The 10,275-nt window shown below is 40.4% G+C and overlaps 1 protein-coding gene across 1 annotated transcript in view; it reads right to left on the reverse strand.

The window, feature by feature from the left end:
- Positions 1-9,936, reverse strand: part of LOC108713502 (5-hydroxytryptamine receptor 3A) — a 38,703-nt gene extending 28,767 nt beyond the window's left edge. The window contains exons 1-2 of the mRNA XM_041591033.1: positions 9,094-9,936; positions 7,612-7,721 (exon numbers count right to left, since the gene is read on the reverse strand). Of these exons, the coding sequence (XP_041446967.1) occupies positions 7,612-7,721; positions 9,094-9,936 (953 nt within the window). The remainder of the gene's footprint in view (positions 1-7,611; positions 7,722-9,093) is intronic.
- Positions 9,937-10,275: the final 339 nt, after the last annotated feature.

The raw sequence follows: 10,275 nt of genomic DNA on the forward strand, positions 1-10,275 counted from the left end.
GAGCTCCTAGAGTACAGCTGCCACTTATCAATTCCCTGTTGTCCCAAGGAAGCATACATGGAAATCCAGGATGGGTGTTGAAGGCCACAGCTTTCACACAGTAATCAAATTGGTAGCTTACAAACTATTTAATGAGACAATGCTCTAAATGATGAATACTTCCCAGGAATGCTTGGTTACTCCACCGGAGTGAACAGGTCATCTGCCACCCAGCTGTATTGAGCAAGTGAAGGTATAGGTAGGCCTTAATCAGAACTAGGGTTGCCACCTGTCTGGATTTCACCCAGACAGCCCAGTTTTTGGAAGGGCTGTCTGGGTGAAAAATTAGGAAATCCGGACAGGACATTGAAGTTTATGACATGGTCATTAGCCAATTGCTGATTTTCTGATCATCAGCCCCGCCTCAAATATCATCAGCCTCACCCCTGTCACTGGCCTATCCCCAACATCTTCCACCCCCCAACATTATCTGCCTCGCCCCCCAGCCGGTTTTCGCTGAATTGAAAAGGTGGCAACCTTCATCCAAACCCCTACATCCCGGGACCATTAACTAAGGAAGGAGTCAACTATTCCCTTGCCACTCTGGCATGCATTCCCCTGCATGCATGCCCCCCTAGGGGGTTCTTCACAGTCAGGACAGTGAGGTTGTGGAATGCACTGCCGGGTGATGTTGTGATGGCTGATTCAGTTAATGCCTTTAAGAATAGCTTGGATGATTTTTTGGACAGACATAATATCAAAGGCTATTGTGATACTAAGCTCTATAGTTAGTATAGGTATGGGTATATAGAATTTAATTAAAAGTAGGGAGGGGTGTGTGTATGGATGCTGGGTTTTCATTTGGAGGGGTTGAACTTGATGGACTTTGTCTTTTTTCAACCCAATTTAACTATGTAACTATGTAACCTCTAACCTGAAAAAAACCCACCAGGAGAAGCCTACTCCCCCACCCTTTCTAACTACGACCCTTGTCTGAACTCGTCTTCCTCCCTGCCTTCGTAGTCATGTCAGTCTTTAATCCTTCAGGTCCAGGTAGCTTTATTCTACTCTGACATACTAAACAGCAAAGCTTTCCTAATAGTGGAAAATTTGATGAAACTTCTTGAAAATCCAAATGCCAGGGGTCTGTTGAAAATTGATGCCAGTTGTGTATAAGTTTATCTTTGTACGAGGCATGTGGAGAACTCAAAAATATGATGTGCATACTAATTTCATGTCTTACAATTCAACTAATTCAGAAACACATTGGGGGTCATTTGGGGGTCATTTATTAACACTGGGCAAATTTGCCCGTGGGCTGTTACCCATGGCAACCAACCAAATTGTTGCATTCATTGTTCTACTTGCAGCTGCTTTGAAAAAGCAAAGCACTGATTGGTTGCTATGGGTTACTGCCCACAGGCAAATTTGCCCAGTGTTAATAAATGAGCCCCAACGCTGTATTATGAGGAGTAAAGATGCAAAATAAGAGTACACTGACAACAAAAAAACAAATATTTTTGGAAAGTACACATTCTGATGAATGGGTAAGTATATCTTACAACGCCAAGATACCAAACTGCAAAGTGTTCTTAAATGTAGCTGTTTTCGTGACATTTCTGAAAATTGTCTAAAACAATTGCAATTTACTACATACAATTCATTACATACAAAACTATAAGTGCAGAGGGAAAAGCTGTAACTGCAAAGAACTTATCAGACACATTGTTTTCAGTTCAGGCCTGTCCTTCCCAGGAGGCATGATTACTCTTTAAATACAATAGAAGACATACAGTAACAATAGAACAAAGAATGATAGGCCACACCTTTAGGGTGAAGACATACAGAACTACTAGTAGCAACTACTTGTCATTGCTACAAAATAGACAATAGTAATAAATGGCTTTACTAAGACACTTCGGGCATATTTGTTGGGCTGTGTCCAATTGCATGAGTATGTCATATACACAATCAAGCATGACGCAACAAAATTCATCAAAGAGATGTTAAGAATACCTGAGGGAACTACCAAGGATTCCAATCCTTCCACAAAAATAAGACTAATTAAATTTGCATAATTAAACAGTTTCCTCTGAGTTCGGGTGACAGGAGATCACACCGAGGCAACATAAACAAGTTATATTGACATACACTTCTGCCTGGATGACCTTTGTGAGTAGTCTTCTATCCAGCATTACATTCACTGTTAAATAGTAAAAAATAAAAAATTATATATATAGAAGAAGCTTTTTCGATACATGCCCAGGGGACTTAACGGGCAACTGCAATTAAATTGTTTTCTAAGCTGAAGCTCTTTTAAGTTAACAACAACAGAAACTGACCTGTACTTTTTGTTCCATAGGAAGAGTTTATACAGTATCTGATTATAATGTGACCCGATAGTGGAACAATGGAATGACAGTTTGCATCATTTATATATATATATATATATATATATATATATATATATATATATATATATATATATATATATATATATATATATATATATATATATATATATATATATATATATATATATAAATGATGAAGGGATTAGCACACTCTTGTAAAATTGAATCAAGGGTTTTTATTTGTAACACAGCATTGTCCAACGTTTCAGTCCCACCTGGGGACCTTTATCGAGGATGGTGTGTTCTGAATGTGCAACAGTTCAAATACCCTCCCCCTACAGTGAATTTTGGCGCCATCATGATGTCATAAGTCCTTATTCAGTTGTTTGATTCCAAAATAAAGTTCCTTCTCTTTTCAGTGCTTTTTCTTAGCATTGTACTTTGCATGTGAATGGGTTTTATTACACTCTGGTGCTGGATTCATATAGTCTGTACATTCCCAGCAGTTCCCTTACTACTGTTTTAGCCTCTGCCACTACTGTTTCAATTTGGTTAGCAATTGTAATAACTTTTGTAACGCCCATAGACTCCAAAGGGAGAAAGAAATGTTGCGCATCAAAAAAATTGGACGCGCATCAAAAATGCATGTCAAAAAAAAATTTGATTTGCAAAAGTCAAGTTATTTGTCAGAGGAAAATTCTATTCTATTCAAAATTCGATTCTAGTTTTCTAGACTATTCGATCAAATTTTAGATGTTGAAGTTTTTCATAAATAACATACCATTAGAATTGTGAATAAAATCAAATTTATTAGAGTTTTAAAAAAAATCACATTACTCTAAAATTTGACATTTGATAAACTCCTTAGTCTCTTAGCATATCATCTGTTAGATTCCCAGGTAACAATCAGCTCTCACAAAGCTGCTACTATTTGTTCTGTGGCGCCGCCATTACACTGTCCACATTGGCAAAATGTATATCTTTCAACAACCACATTTACTCTTGGCACAAAAAAAGTTTTTATTATTTATTATTTTATTGATTTTCATTGTAACAATTAAAGTTTTAATAAAGTACAATGTTACATAACATGAGTGGCTTGAGTGTCATTGATAGGTAACTCTATGTATCTTTGTGCTTGGATGGGGTGGAAAAAATAGCCAAGGGGGGGAAGAGGAGGAAGAAGAAGGGGAATTACGAAAAAAAAAATGTGTTTCCTTCTACTGTACTTCTGTGATCAGCGTATGCCTCGCTTCCTATATAGTACCACTTGTGTTGGTATTAGTCACAGGTTGATGGCCTTCCAGGTATTGGGCCCATGGATACCACTTCAGCACCCCCTCATAGCTCCTGTCCAGGAGTTTGTTTCGGATTGATTCCATCGGCCTGATCCAGTTCACCTTGGATACCTGTCATCCTGGAATTTGTGATTGTTTCCAGTTTGCTGTTAGTAGAGATCTTGCTGCTGTTAGGATGTGTGTGGCTAATTTTTGTGATTGATTAGAGCCTATGGTTCTGATTTAGATTGCCTAAAAGAAATGTGTGTGTGGGGGGGGCTGCCTGAATAGTACATCAGAGAACCTCAGAGAGCAGAGTCGCTACCATCTTCCAGAATTCCAGAGCTACTGTGCAGGTCCCTCATTCCCCACACCCTCTAAAGCAGTTGGAGTGGTCTGGGTTACGGCTAAGCCTGCTTATACGTGTAGGAGTGTAGTACCATTGAAATATGATTTTATATGCTCATTCGCTGGAAACTGCAAACACCAAGGATTTTTTGGCCATCTTCCACACGTATGTCCAGGACTTTTCGGATATATTGTCTTCCAATTTTGCCATATAGGGCTGATGCATGTCAGTGTTATCTGATGTCAGGCGGCTAAATAGCAGCAAGTTCAAATATGTCGGGTTAGAGCGTTTGAAACAAATGGTTTCAAAAAAAGTCAGAGTCTGAGTCGTTTGTGTTTTAGTCTCAGCTTCCATGTAATGTCTAATTTGTAGGTATCAAAAAAATTGTGTTTGTGGGATGTCATGTTTCTCCTTGTTGGAATGATATAGTGGTCTGGTCTGGGCAAAGGCTGTAAGGGTTAGCATGTTTGCATCTATCCATGGTTTAAAGTGTATTTTGTTGCTACCTGGTGGAAAGCCCTTGTTGTAGAAGATCATTTTATACTTATTGTTGGTTGTGCTTAGTTTCATCTTGACAGCTATTGAATCCCATAGTTCCAGGGCTTGCTGAGATGGGGGCATATGGAGGCATATGGACCATCGCCTCAAATCTGCTTGCCACGTAATATCTGTAGATGTGTGGGACCCCCATTTCTCCCAGTGGTTTTGTCTTGGTCATGACTGACACTTTGATTCTAGGTCTCTTTCCCCCCCAAATAAAGTTCATTATGGCATTTTGTAGAGAGAAGGCTGTTTTTTCAGAGAAATGTATTGGAAGTGTCCTGAATAGATATAGTATAAAAGTCTTGGTAATAGCGTCATCTTGACAGCTGCTATTCTGCCTGTCCAGGAAAGATTATATGTGTGCCAGGTGGCTAAATCTTTTTTGAGTTTGTTAATACATTTTGGGTAATTTGCTTTATACAGGGTGTCATAGGATGGGGTTAGGTAAATTCCAAGATATTTTAGGGCTTCTTTTTATCATTTATAGTCAAAGTTGAGCTGAAGTAACTTCAGTTCTGGATTGGACATTTTCAGTGGAAGTGCGTGTGACTTTGTAGGATTGATTTTATACCTGGAAACTAGTTGGAACCGCTCTAGGTTCTGGAGTAGATTGGTAGAGTAGTTTGAGGGGACATAAGTGTGAGGAGAATATCATCTGCGAAAAGATTACTTTTATGTTCATTATCTCCCCCTAAAAGGCCTTTAATGTCAGGGCTGTGCCTGATTGTGTGGGCCAGGGGTTCTAAAAATAAAGCAAAAATTAACGTTGATGGGGGGCATCCCTGGCACGTCCCTCCCTTTATCTCTATGCATTTGTATTGGAGTCCCATATTAAGCAACATTGCTGAGGGTACAGTATATAATTGGAGTCCCCAAAAATTGGTAGCGGTATTTCCAGGACCATGAACATATAGTTCCAGTCCAACCTATCAAATGCTTTTTGTGCATCTAAGTGCTTCTGCCCTTAATGCTTCATGCGCGTGTAATGTCATAGCGCATTGCGCCACATCATGTGACATAGGAATTCCTTTCTCCACACCAAGTGCACGAGTCCTCCAGCTCCTTCTTCAAAAAGCTGAAGACTGAGATATCGCGAGGAGTGAGGCTGATTAGACAAGTGAAGATCACATGACTACAAACGAGCAGCACGCAGTGCAAGGGCAGGCTGTACTAGCAGAGCCCAATTTCTGGGTTAAAACCCAAAAATTCATCTCTAAAAGTTACAAGAGGTGGCTTTTTGTGCCCCTTGTAACTGGCCACTCACCTTGCCTCATGGCAGGAGCGGCCCTGTGTCTGTGGGATGTTTTTCTCTCTATATATCTACTAGCACCCCCACTGTCAGATATTTGATAAGGTGTTTGGTGTGCCGGTCACTTTGGTGGAGGTCTATTTGTTGATCTAGTATGACATGTGATCTGTCTATAATGTTGTTCAGTGTTGTGTTAAAGTCCCCTCCTACAATAACTCTTTTGGATCTTTTGAATTGCAAATATTGTCTGGCAGTCATCATGCAGCTTAATGTCGAATGAGTTGCATCTTGGTATCAAATTGTCCAAGTGACAGCCTGTCGATCATCTTCTTTGTTTGGTTGGTTGTATTGTCCTTTATCTTATGTTCTCAGGGTCCTTGGGGTCTCCGTCTGTAGTTTCTATTGTCAATTTAAGCTGCTTGGTCTTGTACTTCTACTGACTGTAACAATCTTACCTGGTGGTCTAGTGGGGGGACGGCAGGGACGCCTGCTGCCCCCTCGGCGGGGATGCCTGCCACATTGCTATGTTAGGCCGCGCCATCCTGCTACTTCAGCGCCGGTTCCTTAGGGCGCGTGTGGCGTGCCTCTTCACAATTTAAAGGTGCAGGTGCGCTGGCGTGAAATTTGAACACTATTTAAGGCACATTAGGGCTGTGGGACCTTGCCCATTATAGGTTTATCCTGTGGTGCTTTGAGCTTGTATTCTGATTCTGATCCTGATTCCTTGTTGTGACCCTGCCTGGCTATTGACGATTCTGAACTCTTGTATCCTGACCCTTGCCTGAAATCCGACTACTTCTTCAGCTTAATCCCTCTGATTGATCTCCTGGTTTTGACCCTTGCCTGCCTGACTTTGTTCGTTCTCTGCCTGCCCCGACCCGGCCTTATCTGACTACGATTCTGTCTACTTGAGGGGGAAGCCCCATCTACATGGAAGTTTTTTTTTCCCGTTTAGGTCGGCATATACTTTTGGAAAAATCCCACCTAGTTTCACCTGGGTTGTTTGGGATACTTCAGAATGGCCTCTTTGGTCTGAAAATAGTGAAATTTCTTTACATCTCTAGGTGGTAGATTTGGTTTTGGTATTACACGCAACGTTCTTTGTGCTAGTAAGAGGAATTTCCAGATAAATGGGTACTCTGACTCTTGCTCCAAAGTTCGGCTAGATTGTTAGTTTTTGCAGACATCACCCTACTTTTGAAAAAGCAGAAACCAAGGTAGAGAGCTTAAAACCTCGAACACATACCTTTGCGGTACCAGGTGCTGTACTGAAGGACCCACGCCTGTTACAGGGCCAAATTATCCAATCAGAGCAGATATCAGCAGCACACCGTGGATATGAATAAACGTGAATTTTATTGCATCAAATCATTTCAAACAGGGCAACGTTTCGGGCCGCCCGGGCCCTTTATAAAGCCTAGTGTTACAATTCCCACATCCATATTTAAAGCATGAGGAGGGGGTGTGGTAAAGAAGGCCACTCCCTCTTCCTGTGACATCATACAAAATCAGTGTTAATTACTTAACCCATGATGATCAAAAAAATTTTTAAAAAATTTTTTTATAAAAAGACTCTAGTCCATTTCAGTGAACTCCATAAAATGTCCATCTTCCACCTAGTGTTGCACACACATAAAATTGTAGTGATAAAAAGTTGTGTTTAAAATTTGTGTATAAGAATTAAAAAAGACATAAAGAGGACCAATTGTGATAAATTCTAATAGTGAACATTACAAAATTTGATAAAAAGAGAAAAGTTGTTGCTTTGCATAAAAGGCACATATATAAATGAATAACATCCCATTTCGCGAAATACACCCCAAAATACATAATACATTCGAGCAGTATAATCTTTGTCACCTGAGGCACACTCCATATCCATTCCGCATACCGCACTCAGTACACACCCGAGATACATAATGATATGCCTGGAAATGATGTCGGCACTCAGGGTATCTGCTATCAGTAACCTTTGAAAAGAAGGGGGAAACATTTTACTAGTATACAATGACAGTCTCATATTAAATACAGGACATATATCTCTACCTAAGAAATAAACATGGCAGGTGTGTATTCTCTGTTAAGGCCCCGAGGCCAAATGGTATCCAACTTGTGAATCCACATCATCTCAAGTTTCTTGAGTCTAAGTAATCTACTACCACCCCTTCTTGGTTCTTCCACTGAATCAATTACTTGAAACTTCAACTGACTTATAGAGTGTCTGGCTGTATGGAAGTGTGACGGGACTGGCAATGCCGTTAGGCCTCTTCGTATAGTAGATTTATGTTTGGATATCCGATCCCGAATCTTTTGAGTGGTCTCTCCCACATACAACAAACCGCATGGGCATTTCAACACATAAACCACAAATGTAGACTCACAGGTGTAATAGTTATTTATCATGTACTTTTTGCCCGAATGCGGATGAAAGAAACAACAACCCTTAGTAACTGAATTGCATTGTGTGCAATTCAAACAAGGGAAGGTTCCAAATTTCGGATTTTGCAAAAATTTTTGCCTTGGGCCTTTTTTACTTCCAACATCTGCCTTTACCAACTGATCCTTCAAACTTCTTCCTCGCTTGTATGCCAAAAGGGGTGCCTCACGAAACGCTGCCACATCTGGATGGCACGATCTTAATAAATGCCAATGCTTACGAATGATGTTGCCCACTCGCCTACTCGCTGTGGTGTAAGTAGTCACAAAGGCCAATCTCTCACCCTTCCTAGTATCTCTCCTGGCTGGGGCTAGTAGCTCACTCCTATTTTTATTTTGCGTCTTATCCATGTTCATTTCAATAACCCCTTCCGGGTAACCCCTCTGCCTGAATCTCTCCCTCATCTCCCCTGCTGTACTTTGATACTCAACTTCATTACTGACAATACGCTTCAATCTCGTAAATTGCGACAGTGGTAATGAGGTTTTAAGTGAATCCGGATGGAAACTACTGTAATGTAGGAGATTGTTCCTGTCTGTTTCTTTTCTAAAAAGATTTGTCTCAAGGTTAACACCTTTACGAATTATTTGGACATCTAAAAAACTCAGAGTCGTTTTATCTGACACACAGGTAAACTTCAATGTTGACTCAATGGAATTAAGGAACTTATGAAACTCATCCAAGCTCTCTTGTGCGCCATCCCAGATGATCAAAAGATCATCTATATAGCGCAAAAAAAGCTTGCAATGCTGTTGAAACAATGTATGCGCATATATTACAGTCTCCTCAAGATGTGCCATATATAAATTCGCATAAGTCGGAGCGACATTGCTGCCCATCGCGGTCCCCCTTTGTTGCATATAAAAAGTATCCTCAAATAAAAAGTAATTCTGATGCAGCACAACCTCTAACAAATCTAGCAAAAAGGTTTTCTGTGGCATAGTATACTCTGTGGTGTCCAAAAAATAGCGAGTGGCATCAAGGCCTGACTCGTGTGAGATAGATGTATACAAACTAGCCACATCAAAGCTTACAAGGAGTATATCATGATCAGGGAGAACAATGTTGTCTAGTATATTGAGGAGATATGTTGTATCTTTCACATATGATTTAGTGTGCTGCACCAATGGCTGCAACAAAGTATCAAGATAAATGGCTAGTGGACTTAACACTGAATCAGTACCTGCCACTATAGGTCGTCCTGGGGGATTTTGTAAATTCTTGTGTATCTTCGGCAAAGTATACAACACAGGGGTAACTGGATCACCTTTGATTAAGAAATCCCTGAGATCACCATCAATAACACCATCATCAAAGGCTTTAAATACTCTGGCCATTACACACTGCTGGATGGAAGTTAAGGGGTTCACATCAACCTTTTTATATACATCAACCTGTGACAACTGGGAGTAAATCTCATCAATGTAGTATTGTTTGTCCATAACCACCAGCGCCCCTCCCTTGTCAGCTGGCTTAATGATGATGTTTTTATTCTGCACCAAATCTACTATACATGCTCTTTCCTGGTGATTCAAATTAGATTTATGTCCCAACAAAGGATTGCGTAAAAATGTACGTTTAAGTTTTTCAATGTCATTAGTGACCAACTTCACATAAGCTTCAACCACATTATCCGTGGCTGGGGGAACGAAAGTACTTTTATTACGCAATCCTGTTGGTTTTAAGGATAATTGGGAATGGTCTAGCCCCATATTGCTCTGTGTTCCTGGTTGTATTGTAACAGGCATCTTAGAAAAATAGCTCTTCAACCTTAAGTTACGAAAAAACCTGTGCAAATCAATATCAAGATTGAAAGTATCACATAAGAAAGTGGGGCAAAATGACAGTCCCTTTTGCAAAACAGACATTTGTTGGACAGTAAGTATAGACTTAGATATATTATATACTAACGTGGTCTGTAATTGTCCTGCCGTGCTGATCTCTGTGGCAATTGCCTCCGTTCCCCTTGAGTGGTAGAGTAACGAGTGTTCTTGTTGTGATGCGAGCCGCCTTTTGTTTTGCCCCCTGATGCCTCTCCTGATTTTATGGGGCCTGGAGTCCTTGGATCTAAAAAAGACAAAGATGAT

The sequence above is a fragment of the Xenopus laevis genome, chromosome 4L (genome assembly GCF_017654675.1).
Source record: "Xenopus laevis strain J_2021 chromosome 4L, Xenopus_laevis_v10.1, whole genome shotgun sequence".
Taxonomy (NCBI): domain Eukaryota; kingdom Metazoa; phylum Chordata; class Amphibia; order Anura; family Pipidae; genus Xenopus; species Xenopus laevis.